This window comes from Hippocampus zosterae, chromosome 15, assembly GCF_025434085.1.
Source record: "Hippocampus zosterae strain Florida chromosome 15, ASM2543408v3, whole genome shotgun sequence".
NCBI classification, from domain to species: Eukaryota; Metazoa; Chordata; class Actinopteri; order Syngnathiformes; family Syngnathidae; genus Hippocampus; species Hippocampus zosterae.
The window spans coordinates 6,613,521-6,631,746 of record NC_067465.1 but is presented as its reverse complement, the minus strand read 5'-3'; the positions used below and the strand labels follow the sequence as shown (position 1 = coordinate 6,631,746).

The 18,226-nt window shown below is 48.2% G+C and overlaps 1 protein-coding gene across 7 annotated transcripts in view; it reads left to right on the top strand.

The window, feature by feature from the left end:
- astn1 (astrotactin 1) overlaps positions 1–18,226 on the top strand; it is a 94,091-nt gene that overhangs the window by 48,626 nt on the left and 27,239 nt on the right. For all 7 annotated transcript variants that reach the window (XM_052087713.1, XM_052087709.1, XM_052087714.1 and 4 more), the window contains exons 16-17: positions 5,093–5,197; positions 6,589–6,777. In XM_052087713.1, coding sequence (XP_051943673.1) covers positions 5,093–5,197; positions 6,589–6,777 — 294 coding nt within the window. The remainder of the gene's footprint in view (positions 1–5,092; positions 5,198–6,588; positions 6,778–18,226) is intronic.

The window sequence follows — 18,226 nt, the reverse complement described above, 5'->3', positions numbered from 1 at the left end:
GTCATGAAGTGTGGGTTTCCTGTATCGTGTGACTTTGAGCCGCCGTCTTTGTTACGCTGAATGTTCGGGTCCAGAAGTGGAATGTTTGACTTTGTCACAATGCAAATATTTCTACTCTTGTTTGAAGATAGCTATGTACACAGCGAGAGCGTGAAGGGATGCTCAGTGATTCCGTCAGATGAATTTTGGATCGTATCGTTTTACGCCATTCCTTTTCGCAACGCTCCATCATCCTTTGGGGAAGCTTTGTGGGCCATTCTTGCTCCGTGTCCTCGCTCAACAGTCCAGGGTGTCTCTTGTCGCATTTTGCGCTTGCTAACATTGCGCAGGAATTCAATGCGACACCTGTCTGGACCGCGATCGCTCACGAAAGGTCTACACCCAACGTTTCATTGGCCGTTTGCCTTCAGGCCTCATCTTTGTGTCAAGGAGTTGCTCCCGTGCGCCGACGCGCTTTCATCCGTCATTCGGATATCACAAGAAGCGCGATGAAAACGCCAGGATGAGCTGCACACCCACTGCGAATGCAGAACATTTCCGAATGCATTCCTCTCATGCGAACCGAGTGGATTTCCCAGCATTTTACGTGTCAAATGTCAGGTAATTAGCCGACAAAACCAGACAGGATTATGATTACCGTTCCTTGCCGCAGCAGGGAGCCAAAGGGTGAGGCTCGGAGGGAAGGGAGAGCTTCCGCTGACAGAGACATTCATGCTTCTCGGTTTCCAGCTGGCGCTGTTAGCGGCCGCTTTGATTTGTGGGCCTAATTAAAGTCAAGGTACGAGTGCAAAGGCTCAGTGGAACGGCGCTCGCTTGGGTTTGAGACAGTGCATGACCTCTTTACTTGACATAAGAGCGCGTCTATTCATCAAAAATAGAAGTTACGTAATTGTTGTTTTTTTGTTTTTTTTGGGGGGGGGAGTACGTGAAGTACATCAAGTGCCTACTCCCATTTTATGCTCATATTTTGTTTGCAGCTTTTCCATTCTACCTTGAAAGGCTCCTTTTACACAGAGAACGGGATTCCACGAAAGCAAGTAGGCGAATGGCTTACCCACACACCGCGCTGCCACCCAGGGACGTGAAACTGCACGTTTATTCTCCGAGCTTGGATAACAAAGATGGAACTGTGCCACATTTGGCACTTGAAGAATGCAAATGTGCTTGTCAGACGATTCACATGTACAGATTTGTTGAGAACGGAAAGGGAGATGCTGTCTTGGTATATTACCGTCGGTTGAATGTAATAGGGCAGCGGTGTCCAAGCTATGGCCATTTTGGAGCATTTGCGGCCCGCCATATGTTTTCAGCGGCCCGCGATGTGAAAAAAACACACAAAAAGAATCAGGCTCAGGGGCTTTTTTCCTCCCACATTCCAAAGACACGCATGGCGAGGGAAATTGTCCCCCGATGCAAGTGTGAGCATCAACATGTGCCTTGCAATTGCCTGACAACCAGATGAATTTTCTTGCCTTACAGTCGTTGCTCACCCAAACGTTTTTGAGAGTATTAGATGATGGTGTGCAGCGGTCATCTCGTGCACCGGGGCAGGTTTGAGTTAAAGAGAGGAAAAAGTTTTGAAAGCAGGAGAAAGCAGGAGTTTTGAGGCAGCTAGAGTGGCAGTGATTCATAGTTCAACCCAAAGTCCCTCTGTCCCCAAGTCCCTCATAATTAAAGTCGAAGCATATGGCCTCATGACCACCCGGGCTCACAGGTGTATACTGAACCATTTTTTTTGGGGGGGGGGGGGGGCATCTTGTTTCAAATTGCTGACAAAACCGGTCCCCCCCCCTCGCCTTTCTTCGGAGCAGCAGAAATGGGAACATGTGTCACCTTGAGTGGTTACAAGCTGCATCTGCCAGCCTAATTATCAAGTTTGCAAGGCCGATTGTTTACGCGGGTTATCCGCATCCAGCTAATGAGATTTCTGTGGATATTTTTACTGGGGGAAAAAGTTAATGAACACACCTGTCATACTCAATCAGATGCATCTGAAAATCGCTTACACTAGGAGGATAGCGAGAACCCCCCCCCCCCCCCTCATTGGAAACATTTCTTGTAGAATCTACAGATAAGGCTTTAGACGTATGGCCAGCCTGGATGGATTGTCACTGTAAATCAGGGGTGTCCAAACTTTTTGCCAAGGGGGCCAGATTTTATGTGGTAAAATGTCGGGGGGCTGACCTTGGCTGACATTCTTTACATTGAACAACAATATTGTTCAACAAATTTGAGTAAGCCAGTCTGTTTCACATTTCCATTTATATTTTAATTTCAACAATCTTAAGAATTTCTTTGCCATTGGCTGGCAACCGATTCAGGGTGTCCCCTGCCTACTGCCCGAAGACAGCTGGGATAGGCTCCAGCACCGCCCGCGACCCTACTGAGGGTCAAGCGGCTCGGAAGATGAATGAAATGAATGAATGAATAAGAATTTCTTTTGGTTCATTTGAAACAGGTATATCACATGCAACTGCTTATTCACTTGACTTTTTCTTAAACGGAAGTCTCCTGAGTGCAAATTGATTGATTTGAAACATAAAATGACAATCACAAAACCTTTGACTCGAACAACAGGGAAATGAATAAGCAATACACATATCCACAGCTGCAAGGATCATTTGAAATATGACGTATCAGTCAATATAAACACGAAGTGATGTCTTGTTAACTCGTGAGTGATGCCCTCTAGTGTCTAAATGCTATTACTCATTTAGTGAATGCTATTACTCATTTAGCCACTAGAGGGAAGCAGTACTCTATGAAACATCACTCACCAGTCTACGAGACCTCAGTCAATGCAACACGTGTTCCATTGCGCCCAACCTGCGGGCCAGACGGCACTGATTTTATGACAGGGGCCGAGGGCCGGATGAAATTCGACCGCGGGCCGGATTTGGCCCCCGGGCCGGACTTTGGACATGCCTGCTGTAAATGCTACTGCACCTTTTGAAGGCGGCCGGCTTCGACTCGATTCTCGCCTCCCTTCCGATGTCTATTTAGCCATGCCGCTAAATAATGCAGAATGCACCATGCTCCGCATGTTTATTAGCAACGCATAGAATGGAGCTACTCATGGAGCTACTAATCAATGCGAGCCAAACATACTGGCGATTTGTTCCATTTTCCGAGTGACAAATGAAGTCTGAGCCGGCAAGCGTCGGACGGACATGCACGGCAACCAATCAGTCCGTTTCTCACAAGAATTGTGTCCCAACGTACACAGACTTGTCAAAGCTATTTCATTGTTGAACTCGACGGCGTGTTCTTCATCATGTTCTTCGTGAGAAGTCACCCCGATTCATATTCGTCCCGTACGCTCTCCTCCATGCTAAATCATTCATAAGCAAACTTCTTCTGGAATGAAATGGAGCACAGGCGAGACTCGCTAATGAGCTTGCGCGAGCCTTGAGATGACTTTTTCCTACCTGACTCATTCTGATGAATTCAGCAGTGAGAAGCGACGGAAAGAACAAATGCTTCCCGGTTAACGTTAGAAGATAGCCGTCGGGTCTCCGGATACCCCTTTATTTATTTTTCTGCGCTAATCCGTTCTGTGCCGACCATCCACAAGCACGGCGCTAATCTGACGTCACAGTCGTCGTTTTGACATGTTGAAGAGAATCGGGTTATTTTGCTAGTCCCGTTCGATTTGGGGCAGTTTCGCTGAATGATGTTTTCGCATCAAACGCCTTTAAAGAGTCGAGTTTGGATGCGTTGGCTTACCCTCACGATAATTTGTGCCCTGACTGGCCCTGATTTCCGATCGATCATGTGATCGGATGGCCACGGTCTTCGTTGGAAGCAGCCGTCCTCACACTTAGCTGTGGCATCCCCGGCGTTCCCCTACTTTGATCGTCAAGGAACAAAGTGGAGTTCTCGCAGCATTTGCAGGCCTGCCGGCATTTTTCTTTTTTCGTTTGATGCATCGTGGTCATAATCCCTCATTTGAAGTTCCAACTTTGATTCGGCTGTATGTTATGTTTTTTCCACACCATATGCAAATCAAAGGCATGCGGGTAAGAAAGGAGAGTTTCTGTGTGAGCTGCAGGGCGGCGATGCTGACTTGCTCAAGGACAGCGCATCAAGTCATAGCTGTCCAACGACATAGTAGTTACATAGTTTGGTTCCTTTTTGAGCATTTTTGTCCGCACTGCAGCAGAACTTGAATCCAATTATTACAAGTTTGATTGTAAAAATGTCCGGAAGGGGGCGGTGGGGGGTTGTTTTGCACTTAGGGTGAAATTTGTTTTAGAGAGCCGAGCAAAAGAGCGGCGATGCCCATCAAGGCTGTCGAACCCCCTCCAAGTGGCCTTCGCAATGTCTCCATGAAGAGAGATGACGATGAACTTGGGATGTTTGCACGAATCAAACACGGTAGAAAAAAACCCCAAAAACAACCCGACGAAAAATCAAGTTTCATGCCGAGTCAGAAGCCAAAGACTGAAAAAGGAGATTTCAAGACAAAGATGGACAGCGAGGGGGCTCGCCCAGCATTCCTTCCAAAGAGAGAGGGAGGGGCCCCGGAAAAAGCTCCCCATCCCCTCGGAGCCCCCGCTTCGTACCTCTCGCGCTGTCCGGATCGCCGACCCGAGGTAGCGAGCGGGGAACTCTTAAATGTCGAGGGAGCCAGTGAAGAGATTCCAGAGTAGGAGCGATGCGCTCCCTCTTCGGAAAACGCCCCTTTGCTTATTTCGGCAAGTCTGACTTTCGCTTTCATCTGCTGCCGAGCAACCTACATTCTGTCTCCCGTGTCACTTTTTCTGCACCCCATCTAAATATTGACGTTGACGTTGAGCTGCAGTGTGTGTGCCTTATTCTTTTTTTTTTTTTTTTTTGTCTCAAAACACATGCTTCTCTCTTCTGCCAGCTATGCGAGAAAAAAATATGTATCCGTGTCCGTGGATGCATAGTTGTCTCCAATTCTTCAGATGAAATAAACACGAGCGCGATACGACTTCCACTGAGCCGCGCGGCATCCGAGTGTGGAGGTTTCACGCGGACGTTTTACTGCCGAGGTTTTCCAGTAGTAAGAGTTGAAGGACGGCGTCCGTAGGCCAAACGTCCACGTGTGTCTCGTGTGTCATTGCAGGCATGGTGAACTACAGCGAAGTGTCGGGCTACCCGCTTGTGCAACGGTGGAGTCTTCGCTCGGTGCTCTACCACGTCAAGCTCAACCAGTGGGTCTTATCTCAAGGTAAAGCACTCGCAGTTTGACTCCTTGCACCCCCCCAAGCATCCCCTAGCTTCATCCACATTCTGTTGGAGCATCCAGTATTTCTATTTGGTAAATAGTTCCATTTAGTCCAGTGGTTAGCACGTCGACCTCACAGTGCAGAGGTACCGGGTTCGATTCCAGCTCCGGCCTCCCTGTGTGGAGTTTGCATGTTCTGCCCGGGCCTGCGTGGGTTTTCTCCGGGTACTGCGGTTTCCTCCCACATTCCAAAAACATGCATGGTAGGCTGATTGAACGCTCTAAATTGTCCCTAGGTGTGAATGTGAGCGTGGTTGGTTGTTCGTCTCTGTGTGCCCTGCCATTGGCTGGCAACTGATTCAGGGTGTCCCCCGCCTACTGCCCGAAGACAGCTGGGATAGGCTCCAGCACCCCCCGCGACCCTAGTGAGGATCAAGCGGTTCGAAAAATGGATGGATGGATGGAGTTCCATTTCGGAAAAGCAAAAGAAAATAGTTTTGGCGTGGTCTGCCTTGCGGCGCGGGGTTCGATTCCGTTTCCGGCAAATGTTTCCTGTATATGCGGCCCATCTTCAAAACCCTCCTCAAAACTCACTTGTATTCTTTGGCATTCGACTCGGCATGACTTTGATTTGTTCTTGGTTTTACTGTTTGGTGCTTTCTGTTTTCCGTCGACGGGTTCGTCAATGACACAGAACGTCGCCAGGAAGACGTTTGATTCCATGCAAATCGATGTGGCTTTTTTTTCCCCCGAGCGTATTGGCGTCACCGCCTTATGTTGTCATGTTTGGGCGCAATGGAACGTTGCTCGAATTTAGTCGGTTGAACACGCATGAAATGTGCCAGACGAATCTTTTCATGCATTTACAGCGATGACGTCGCTGCTTGTGGGTTGCGCCATCCCATATTTCGCATAATCGCTCTTCTCTGCTCTTGTCTGTCTCTGCCATTTGCCTCTTTCGCTTATGGAATTTCAAAAGCCACCAGAGGGGTAACCGCGACAGGGCTTTTGACATTCGAAAGTCGAGGACCCCATTGCGCGGGCTCATAAAAGTCTCCGTCTCTCACTTGAGCGGATGCCTAATTCAATTTTTGAGGGGAAATCAGAGCAGGCGGCGCGTGTGAGCCGAGTTATTAACACGACGTCTCGAGAAAATGATCATGATTAACCGCTATTCCACTTTAGCTTTCATTTCGGCGGTGGGGCTCATGGCAACGTTGCTCTCCCGAACAATGTGTCGCATTCGCCATTGATTTTTTTTTTCCTCACTAGCGTTGTCAGTTTCTTCAAGGAATGTTGGAATACTTTGGGAATCGTTACAATATTTTCATTGTACCGTGTACTGTCGATTCTTTTTTTATTGAATGAAATGATCTTTCTTCTTTCCTGCCTAGCCTTCAGCTCAGCCATCCATTCGCTGGACGGGGCGACGCAGCGAAGCGACTTTGTGTCCATCCTCAAGGAATTTGGGAACCATTATGTCCAGGAGGCCATGTACGGCTTCCAAGAGTCCTGCACCATTTGGTACCCCAACAAACAGGTTCAGAGACAACTGTGGCTCGAGTACCAGGACATCAGCAAAGGTAGGCTCGGACACACAATATGCGCTCTGTGCGATTGGGAATGCGTCATTCGAGTTGCTGTGGATTCTGACCGCCGGGTTGTGTTACGGCGCCATTGAAAGTGAGTGTCGGCACGCGGCGGAGCAAAGTCCCAATGCTGCCATTTTTGTTGCGGATGGGTTTCGTGCGAGCGGAGGATTCAATGAAATGTGCGCTACCCCGTCCAGACCGTTGACCGCTCTCGTGTGCTTTTGCTTCCCAACTCGGAGCGAACCGAGCCGCAGTGCGTTCCGAGCGCTGCTTCTGTCCCGCCGGGATTTGTGTTTGCTCCTGCTTTGATGGGCGCCCGATGGAGGAGGTCAGGTTGTGGAGAATTTTCAAGGGCATCCTCCGAGGGCAACGATGGCTTCAAAGCCATCCGAGGTCCGCAGAGTTGTGGAGATCATGGAGTTTCGGCTGGATGTGCTGTGGGGGGGTTCGAGTTAGTTCCGAGTGTCATTGAATCAGGAGTCTTGCCCAGAAAGAGTCATTTTGTGACTTGACCCATCGCTAGATTTGAAAAGTAACCAAGTTACATGAGCGCTTTGCTTTGGCGGTTCCTTTCGGCAACCGCCGATGCCCCCGTAACCTAAAAATGACAACTGGTTTGGTCAATACTTTCATGGGAAGGAACTTTTAATCGCGAGAGCAAATCAAATAAAGACTTTTTGACATGAACACAAATGGTTGTTTTGAGATTTAAAAAGGTCTTGAAGAAGTCTTTGCGGATCACGCGGCACATTCAGTCAAGCCCGTAATTATTCATGCTCCGGGGGGATGAATATTTTCGAGCTTGAATGTAGCTGGTCTATTTGCATCAGGGCATAGGCCTGGCGGGTTTTTTTTTAAGGGCTCAGAAATATTTGGCCAAATTGCATCTCTCCATCCATCTATTCTCGGTACGGCTCATCATCATTTGCGTTTCCCTTTTTGAGATGCTTTGCCGGGATTCTTCTGCCTGTCAGTGAAGGTGAAGATGAGAAGTATGCCGCCGGTTCGATTAGGTTTGTTTTCTTTTCTTTTCCACGACATACCGTCCCGTGTCTTTTGTGAACATTGATTCGTGTTTGCGTTGAAGTGTAAGAGGAACATGAGGGGTGCTTTCAGTCAAAAGCGTTCCATCCGTTTTGAGGAAGAGACGTGGATTTCAATGGGGCGGGGCTAAAATCGGAGTCGTACTTCCTCATCCCTTTCTGGTATGGTATAAAGGTCCCGGCCTTTCGGTAGGCGTAATGAGCTCGCCGGAGGGTTTGATGATCCGCGTCCTCTCCCATTTGCTCCAAACATGAGGACCGCTTCCTTTCACCTCTCCTTCTCCTTCTCCTTTTTTTTATTAAGCTTGTATTCTATTGACAAGCATTTAATAATCTGAGAAATATGCAATACTCTCCATAAGACGAGTACTGTACATCCATATAAGTTTTTATTTTATTTTTTTTTACCAAGTCAGATAAAACAGTCGATGACGTGAAAGTCTTCTTTCTGTGAACACAGAGCTCTTTGTGATATTCGTCTTCTTTCTCGTCACTGAAGACTTCAGGCTTCTCACTCGCATTTCAAAAACTTGCATGAGCCCCGCTCGTGAACATAAAAGCTCCTGTGAATTCCCATGGCTACAAAATGGCAGTGTGACCTCAATGAGCCAAAATCTCAACAGAGAACATCGCTTCAATTCAAAGCCTGTACAAAGGGACCGAGTCACAATGAAGCTTGACATAGTAAGGCATGTTTTCTTTTCTTTTTCTTTTTCTTTGTTTTTTTTTTTTGTTTTATGGTTTCTCTTACGCCTCCGCGCTAGTTGTTAGTGCTTTTATGACAACATAGCACTTATTTTATCAACTCCGCCGTGTACCGTGGCAAATAAAGAGGCTGACCGTGAGAGTTTTGGGACTAAACGGATCGAAAAGGTTGTGCCGGTGTACGGCGGTTGGCGCTGCTTTCCCCGCCGTCCGTGCTCGAGTGCAGCACGAGCCGTCTTTCTGTGCCGAGCTTTCGTTGTTCCCCAAACTTCAAGAATCATAAGGTTGATTTCGCATCTGCTTCATTAGTGCTGGATTTGAATTCTGCTAAATAGGGCGACCAAAATATTCGAATCAGCTCTACGACGCAGCGCAGTTATACAACACAGCAAACTGTGGGATAGCTTGCAACAAAATTAACCTCTTGTTCAGTTAGTACGAGGAGAATGGCCTTTTTTGGGGAGGGTGGGGATGGGGGGGGTGTTAGTTTAGTCACTGCTTACCTCGACGTTCACCCAAGAGCGCCTGCAGTGTTCACAACAATCATCATCATCATCATCATCATCGTAATAATGTGCTGTTAGCATGTGCTAGGCAACTTAGCGTAGCATCGATTACACTTGAAGTAGATAACAGTCAGGGACGTGACTTTCTTCATCGTTGGAAATGGTGACGAGGCACCACTTGGGAATGGCGTGCTACCTTGTATACTCACTCTGAAGGCTACTGATGCGTTTTCAATTCAAACTCATTTGATCTGAATCAAGCTAACAGACACACACCCCCGTGGTGTGATGGACCGGAGTCAACTAGCAGAGGTACACGGCCCAAAAACAAAAAGCAGCCATTGCTGTTCCTCTTTTCATGAGTGTACCAGGTGTCATCTCTGTGATTAACAGGGGATCTTTCCAGGGTCTCACCCTTCATCACCTCCAGGGTCCCATTGACCGCAAACAGAGTAAGCGGTGTCCAAAACGGATCAGTGGATGGAAGTTGTCTCCATCCGCGCTCACGCATCGTTCTTTCTTTCGATCGGCAAACAAATGCTGCGACCTCGTTTTCCAACTTGCGCTGCACCCGAGTCACTTGTCAGCTATTTACCAACGTGCAACACAAGTGCTGCTTGTGGGTAGAGGTGCGATACTGCTGCCGGCGGCAATGAAAAAGAAAAAAAAAAAAGAAGGCGCCTTCTTTTTTTTCCCCCTCTTTGGGCATGTGAATTGAACAAAAAGAAGTCTCGCTTCGGGGGGTGAGCGAACAACGGAGGAGGAGCAAAAAATAAAAAAGCATGCATCGCCAAACAACGCAAATCCCGCAATGCTAAGATTAGCAGCACCTGTCCTGCTTGTTTACCGGAAGAGAATTATTCTTCACACCTTTTTTAACAATTTCTCTTTGCCACTCGAATTTTGCCACCGCATGATGAAAATGTGTTGAAGGTTGTCCTTTGCCTCCAGAAGACAAGGCTGATCAATGTCTTCTCCTTTCTCACTTCCCAGAGATTTGCAACAATTCTACCTGGAAAGAAGCGGAAGCTTTTGTTTTTTTGCAAGCGTTCATTCACGCATCGTATCAAACTTGAGTCCATTGTTGCTCTTCTTTCATCAAGTAGAAATCATCATTTGATTTGCAGATGGAGCGGTTCAGAATTACGGGGAAATAAAACCACAATATGTTAGTCGCCAGCGAGAACCCTCGCATGCCGTTAAGTTTTGGCGTGGAACATTGTGCACTCCCGGAAAGAAAAACACGGAGCAGATGTGTGTGGGCGCGCATTTCATTTGACTGGAATTTAATTGCTTGTTGCCTGAAGAAGCTTTCATGAATGCTGGCCGGTGAATCAGCCAAATCCACAGAAAATGTCCACAGCCTAAAAACGGTGTTGAGCTGCAGTGTCAGCATGCAACCCGAGCAGCCAAAGTGGAAAACTAATCAATGTTCAAAGTGAAATTGCTCTCTCCTTTCATTCCCCGCTGCGTTTATCATTTGGCATCTGTGACTCATGTGGGCTATTTTTTGTTTGTTTGTTTGTTTTCCTTTCAAGCTATTCAAACAAGAGCTACACTGTAGACCAGGGAGGGGTGCTTCGTTGGAGGGCCGCCTTCTGAAAAGTGGAAGGATGAAAGGGCCACTTTCAAATCTTTTTGAAACAGTTGACCATTTTTAGAAACGGTGACTTGAGGATCGTTCATGTGAGGTCTTCCTCAATCAGCCATCGAGCACAAAGTGGAAGAAACTACTTTGAAAATGGAAACATCTTTGTTCGCGACAGTGTTTGGAAGATGGCGAGAAAAGTTCCATGGCGTATAAACCAATTTCTTAGTAGTGCTGGCGCCTATTTTTCGGCTAGCATTCCTTTTCGCTGTGCCCACCTTCACCTTTTTTTAGCTAATCTTGCGACCCATGTCGGTTGTCATAATTAGTTGGGCTTTTTTGGTCATGTCGCAGGCCGCCCAAAAAATAGATCGCGGACCGCAAATGGCCCCCAGGCCACTGTTTGGATATGACACCCACCGATAGACACGCTCGCTCGGTTTATCAGAACCGTGGGAATGGAGCGGCCATGAGAGAATTCAAGATCAACAAATGCATGGTGTGTAAAACAAACCCAAGAAATTCTTCACAAAACACCGCAAAACCATTTGCGTTGTTGTTGTGACAAAAAGTGAGTAAGAGTGTGAGGACACCACTAGATCAGACTTGCGCCCACTGAATCCTTTGTTTTTCCTCAACTCCACCACTTGACTGAATAATGGCCATTGTCAAAACCCCGGAGAAAACAAATTGATCTCCAAATGAGGCTTTTAATGGCAAGAGAAAACCCCGTGAATAAATGGCCCCGTCTTCTCCGAAGCATCAGGCGTAATTTGTTCCTCATCGGGCGATGGAGCTAAACCTCTTGCCGAGATTTGCTTTCACGCAGCCGTTGCGGGGAAACTGCTGCGTCACAGGCTTCGCATGGCTCTTTTCTTGGTTTGGCCGCTCCCATGACTTGCACTCACGTGCCACTTTGGCTTTTCTTTAGCGCTCGTCCTCGTTAGGGTTTGCCGGGTGAACCGGAGCCTTTCCCGGCTGACTTTGGGTACGAGGCGAGCTACATCCTGGGCTGCTTGTCAGTCAGTCGAGTTGCAGAGAAGCGAGCGCGGGTACAAAAGGTAGAGGTGGCAAGGCGGCCAGGTGAGCCTTGAATGAGCGGGAATGAAGAAACAACCGCTGGCCCATACCAATTGAGCCTCGGTGACACCTTGAATGTTGAAGGACATTGGACATTTTCTCGAGATGCATGCATTTTTCATGCTTTTCCTTACCGCTGTCTAGATGATGAAAACTTTTGGAGGTCCACTGGGTCCAAGTTAAACTCTGGACAGACTGACCCTTACACCCCCCACCCCCCTTCTCAAACTCGGTCATACCATTACTGTCCATTTTGAGTCATAACCAGGGCTGGGATTTACACTCAAGATCACCTTTAAAGGGCAAAATAACTTAATACATTATCGTTGTTGTTAAAGATGTCATGATCTAACGACATCGCAGTGAACCAGTGCGGTCATCTGGATGATAACCAACTCCGAGTTGGATACTCACTTTGTCCCATGCGTGAAGTCGGACCTTCTTTTGTATTTTACATGGGCAGCACGGTGGTCGGCTGGTCAGCACGTCTGCCTGACAGTGCAGGGTTCGATTCCTGTGTGGAGTTTGCATGCTGGGTTTCCTCCGGATACTCCGATTGCCTCCCGGGTTCCAAAAACACACGGGGCACCGGAAATTGTCCCCGGGTGCGATTGTGAGCGCCAATGGCTGTTCATGTAAGTGTGCCCTGCCATGGGCTGGCGACTAGTTCAGGGTGTCCCTCGCCTACTGCCCCAAGCCAGCTGGCAAAGGCTCCGGAGCACATTTTCAATTGGGATGGCCATCAGTCCCACTGGCCTAAAACCAAATGTCGGGAAACACCATGTTCTGCCGTGTGCAAGAGAGGCTGTCGCAAAAACAGACAGACGCTTGTTGCTCACACTAAATTGTCGCTGGTTATTACTGCAAGAGCCATGTCTCCCAAAAGGAAAAAAGAACCCATCACCCTGCTCGCGCTAAAAGCAGAAGCAGAAAAAGATGCTATTTAAAAAGATCAATGAATATTTTTTTTTTCTTTGAACGGCCACATGACTAAAAACTAACATTTGAAAATTGTAGCGAGACGACGCTTCGTGACATGTATTTTTTGAACAATTGAAAGTCTCTTTCAAGGTTCGTGCAAATACAATTCAACCCGAAGGTACCTGAAGCCACTGACTGAATATTCAGTGAGTGGAATGGAGAGACACATTTGCGCTACATTTGGCCTCCCGTCTTGACGACATTGAGTAATTGCCTCGCCAAACCACAGTACCACCGTTGGAATGCGATGGCGCGCCCACGTCAGTTGGACGCTCCCGATTCCGACCGTTCCGTTAGCCTGCCGCGCCTGTTTTTGAAACGCGAACTTCTAAAAAGTCCACACAGGAAGAAGGCCGGAGCCGTAATGGAAGCCCCGCGCCTCTGCCACCGTGCCGCCCTTTGAACAAATAAAATGGAATCGATTCCGCCAAAGCTTTTTTCTGTGCAGGTCTCTGAAATGCGACCATCAAATTCTCCTTTTTTTTTTTTCATTTGGCTGAATGCCGAGCTCTTATCCACATATTCTTTATTTATTTATCTCCCCCCATCCAAACAAATCCCCCCCGGAGCCCTCACAAAGTTCTTCTCTCTCTCTCTCTCTCTCTCTCTCTCTCTCTCTTCTTAAACTGCTACTTTGGAATCCTCCAAGGCTTGCTTTCCGAACCCCCCCCCCCCCCCCCCCTTCTTCAACCTGCCTTCTCCCCATCACTTGCTCCCCCTTCTCTCCTGTCATTTGCATATCCCGGGTGTGTTTGCGTCACTGATCGCTCCGCTCATTGTCACCAGGTGTGGATGCATATGTTCTAAACCCCCCCACCCCCCCCAAAAAAATCACTCTCATCTTGCAACTGCTTACTTTCTTCCACCCCCATGGGGGTTTTCCGATCTCCTTTCCTCTCCCTTGCCATCCTTCCATCACTCGCGCTCGTCTTTCCATCTGTTGCCATTCCCCTGCGTGGCTGCTCGCAACATAGCCATGTTTGCCAGTTCCCGCTCACGATGTGAAGTTGGGAAGACTATCAACACCGATTCATCACCTCAGGGCATCACATCTCCGTTTCTTCATTCTATCTAAAACTCCTTCCCAGACCTTGCGCTCACCTCCGTGCACTCTGCGGCCTCCCACCTGAGTCTGTCCGGAAGCCAGGACATTTGTATGCGGGGAATGTAGAGAAGGTGTGTGTGTGTGTGTATGTGTGTGTGTGTGTGTGTGTGTGTGTGTGTGTGTGTGTGTGTGTGAGAGAGAGAGCGAGAAAGGTGGTGGATAAGAAGCCCTTCGCCCACGCCGGGCATGCAGGTTGAGACCGGTTTTACAAATGTACCCAGAAAAGAGGCTTTTGACGCTTTCTGCGGCGCATTCCACAAAGGCAATATTAGTCAGAATGGCGTGTTTAGGCTACTGGGGAGGGGCGTCGAAGATATCGACGAGAAATGTTGACTTGACTTCCCTTTAAAAGGAGTGAGGAAATATTTGAGGAGGGAGGAGGACAGAGGGGGCCGGCTTTCCAACAACACAAAGTCATTTGAAGTTTAGAGAAAGGGAAATGAAGAGAAGAGAGAAACAAATGAGAGACGGAAGAAGAAACACTCGCCGTAAGTAGGCCGGGAGAAATGTCTGCAAAATTGATTAGCATTGAAACAGACACCGTCGGCTCGTTTATCAGAACGTGCCCTCCGCTGGCTCGAACACCGACGTGGCCAAAGGCGCTGAGAAGACGCGTACATCCCGTACACTGAAATGGACTTGCGATTGGTAGAGGGCGAGTAAGAGTGTGATTGACGCGGAGCCTTAAAGGATGCTTTCGCTGGCTCCCGTGGCAGCGTTTGTGCAGGCGTGTACGTCTCTCCCTTGAAGGAGTTGTTGTGTATTACCTCTGAGCCACGTCTGTGGGGAAGGGGCGGCCGTTCCATGAACACGCAACTCGCCAACAAGATGGCTTCATCCGGAGCGAGCGCAGCGGTAAACAAGGCAATTTGCCCCATTTTGCACAATCCCCGGCGCCGTCAATGATTTGTTTCACAATTGTCAGGAGAAAATCTTTTTGGACCGTTTAATGCCAATGAATATTTTACATCATGCCCATCGCTGCCAGAATTGCATTTCAACACAACCCGTGCGAATCTTTGACTGATGGTTCACCAAAAGCCGCCTCGATTCCGGTCCCGTTTGCATGCGTGGCTTTTCTCCGGGTACTCGGGCTTCCTCCCACATTCCACAAACACATAGGGCAGGTTACACTCCCAAGTTTTCCCCAGATGTGATTGTGAGCGCTCATGGTTGTTGGTCTATGTGTGCCCCGGCGCCCGGTTCAGGGTGTCCCTCGCCGACTGCCCGAACACTCCTGCACGTGCGCCACCCTCGTGAGGAGAAGCGAATTAGAAAAAAGAGGGATGGATCACACGTCTGCCACTCATTCATTCATTCATTCATCTTCCGAGCCGCTTGATCCTCACTAGGGTCGCGGGGGGGTGCTGGAGCCTATCCCAGCTGTCTTCGGGCAGTAGGCGGGGGACACCCTGAATCGGTTGCCAGCCAATCGCAGGGCACACAGAAACGAACAACCATTCGCACTCACACTCACACCGAGGGACAATTTAGAGTGTTCAATCAGCCTGCCACGCATGTTTTTGGAATGTGGGAGGAAACCGGAGCACCCGCAGAAAACCCACGCAGGCCCGGGGAGAACATGCAAACTCCACACAGGGAGGCCGGAGCTGGAATCGAACCCGGTACCTCTGCACTGTGAAGCCGACGTGCTAACCACTGGACTAACGGGCCGCCCACTTCTGCCACTTTCAAGCGATATTGCGATATTTCAAGGAATATTAAGAAGAAGAATATGAGCTGAGAATTCCCGCGCTAGTTTTACGTCGACGTTAGTTGAGCAAAAGACCCTCGGTGTCCCGCAGGTGCGGATTTGAAATGAGGTATGAAGCTTAGCGCGTAATTCTACGCAAGAGAGCCATCTTGAAAATGACTGGCTCCAAGCGTCGCCTCGCGAGGGAGGTATTGCTCTCTCTTCTTCTTTCCTCTCAGCCAAGAACGCAATTAGCGAGCGCCTTATCTACGCCGAGCGCGGCTTCGGCAGCGTCGTCGTACATTCGCTCATCAGGATTGGTGGATTTCAGGAACGATCCACGCGCACCATTTGAAACGGCAAATGTAATTGCAGATGTATGTATTTATTTATTTGTGTACTGAAAACAAAAACAAATACTGTCAAATACTGACGCTGATCACGGAAATCGTCAAGAATGCAAATGTAGCGACTATCGCTGATCCGAGACTGACGCTATCTTTCTTTTAATTCTGATTTATGGGCAGTCCCAAAGCACGCAGTGTGAGTCTATGATCTGTCAAAATTGATCATTGTGATGTTTTCATTTCGCCCGCTTGCGCGTTTGGCTCTTGCTTTGGTCGTCTTACTGTTCCGCGCTAATTGATTGCCTCGTCTGACTCTGTATGAAAAGCATTCGCTCATATTTTCAGAGAACAGCGGCGGCAGATTTTGGTCGCAGTAGAAGTTGCGGAAGTAAAAAAAAAAACTAAGAATACGTTTGGATTTGTCACCTCATCCAAAATAAAGAACGTAGAGTAGTAGATTTCCTTGCATTTATTTTTAATCCAGTGAACATATTCGCTAAGTGTCCCTAATTACTTTCCAGAATGAGACCAATAAAGAAATCTTGCTTCCCATCATTTCAGCTACGTTGCTTGTCATGGAGCAGTTCAGGTGGGATTTGAGTGGGAGGGAAGGAAAAAAAAAAAAAATCCGTCATCGCGTCAGCCATTTTAAGGTTGCACGCGCCTTACCCAAATAATTGGGCAACGCGGAGCCCAATTATTTGAATACCATCCTGGAGAGGGTTGCTTTTTCAACCCTCACTGTCTACTTCCTCCCTTGCACTTCCATCTACGCCGCTGTAATTGAGAACAGCTGTAATCACTGCTCGCACTCGTTTGGGAAGTGACAGCATCGACCGTCTGGGATTGAAGAGTCACTCTTAATAACGGCCGCTTTCAGCCGTGGGATGCTGTCGAGGCACGGCAAGCCGAGGAGACAATTTTTTTTTTTTACAAGGACAAATAGGCTAGGAGGAGTGAGGAAGAGCCAGCCCCCCCCGTTTCGGAAATCACCACTGACATCAATCAACACTGGGGTTCACCACGTGGACCCCATCAAATGCCGTGGCCAGGATCTAGCCCCCGCGCCTCGGGTTTGACACCCGCACCGTACCGTGTTGAAGAACTCTTGATGCTGCGGACATCGGAACTTCCCGTTAGGGCGAAAGTATGAGACAACAGGACTGCACTGTCAAGCGGACGTGCTTAACCACTTGACCCCCCACGCCGCCCTATCAAATTCATTCTTGAAAAAAATACAAACGCTTTTTACTGCTGAAAAAGACAAAATGAGTCAAGTATCCATTGAAGTCATTGCAAGTATTAAAACAATGTTTTGACATGTTCAGGGTAAAAAAAAAATGCATAATGTCATCGACAGGTGCCGCCTGCAGCTTTTCGGCTGAGATTTAAAAAAAAAAAAAAAAACCTCACCCTGAAAATAGCAACTTGTCATCTCCGGCGGGGATGTCACATAAGTTGCCTCGTTTATGAGTTTCCCCAAACAAGGTGGAAAAGGGGTCAGGCACTGCTGCAAAGTAGTTCACTCCTAAATTGAGAGTGATCACTTGTATTTGGAGTGCTACAAATGTTTGTTATACTTCATTTGACCGGCGTTTCGTTGGAATACGAGAAGGCGAAAAAAAAAAATCTTTGATTTGAAGGCAGCGGTGGGATGACGGTGCTGCTTTTAAACGGCAGTCACGGAGCCATTTGGATGCTGCGGTTGCCGTTTAATGAGAAACCTTCGATCCTTTTCGTCACTGTGTCAGAATCGATCATCGTTAGCGGCCAGGTATGTGAAAGACACAAGGAATTTGTCCCCCGACTTGCTCTTTCTACATCGCCTCTCACTGTGAGAGGCACGAAGCGGAGGCTCCGGGGGTGGGGGGGGGGGGGGGGAGCCTTTTCCGTTGCCGCTCACTCTCTTTGGAAGGAATGCTGGGCGATATTTTGTCTTAAATCTCCATTTTTAGCCTTTGGCCTTTGACTCGGCATGAGACCCGATTTCCGAGTTGGGCCGTTTTTGTGCTTTCGACTGTCGTCGTTATTTATTTCGTGTTCTGTTGTGTGTTGTCGATCGACTGATTTTTGCGCCGTGCTCTGCACTTTGCATACAGCGGTTCTCGAGAAACGCGCTCGGAAATGATGTCATTTAGGGAGCACAATGGGAGTGAACGCCCATCATTCTGTGTTGACATTGTCTGCTGCAGATCGTTTTTTTTTGTTTGTTTGTTTTTGGGGTTGGGGGGTGTGTGTAGGCTTTTCTGCCAGACTGACTTTCAATGGCCCTATTTCGTTCGCATTCGCCGCGCTGTAATGGAAAAAGTGATTAACGCTAAAATGGCACGAGAGACATGCAGAGCCTGCGGGCGAATTGTTCCGCCATCATTTCTTTGTTAATTGCTTCTCT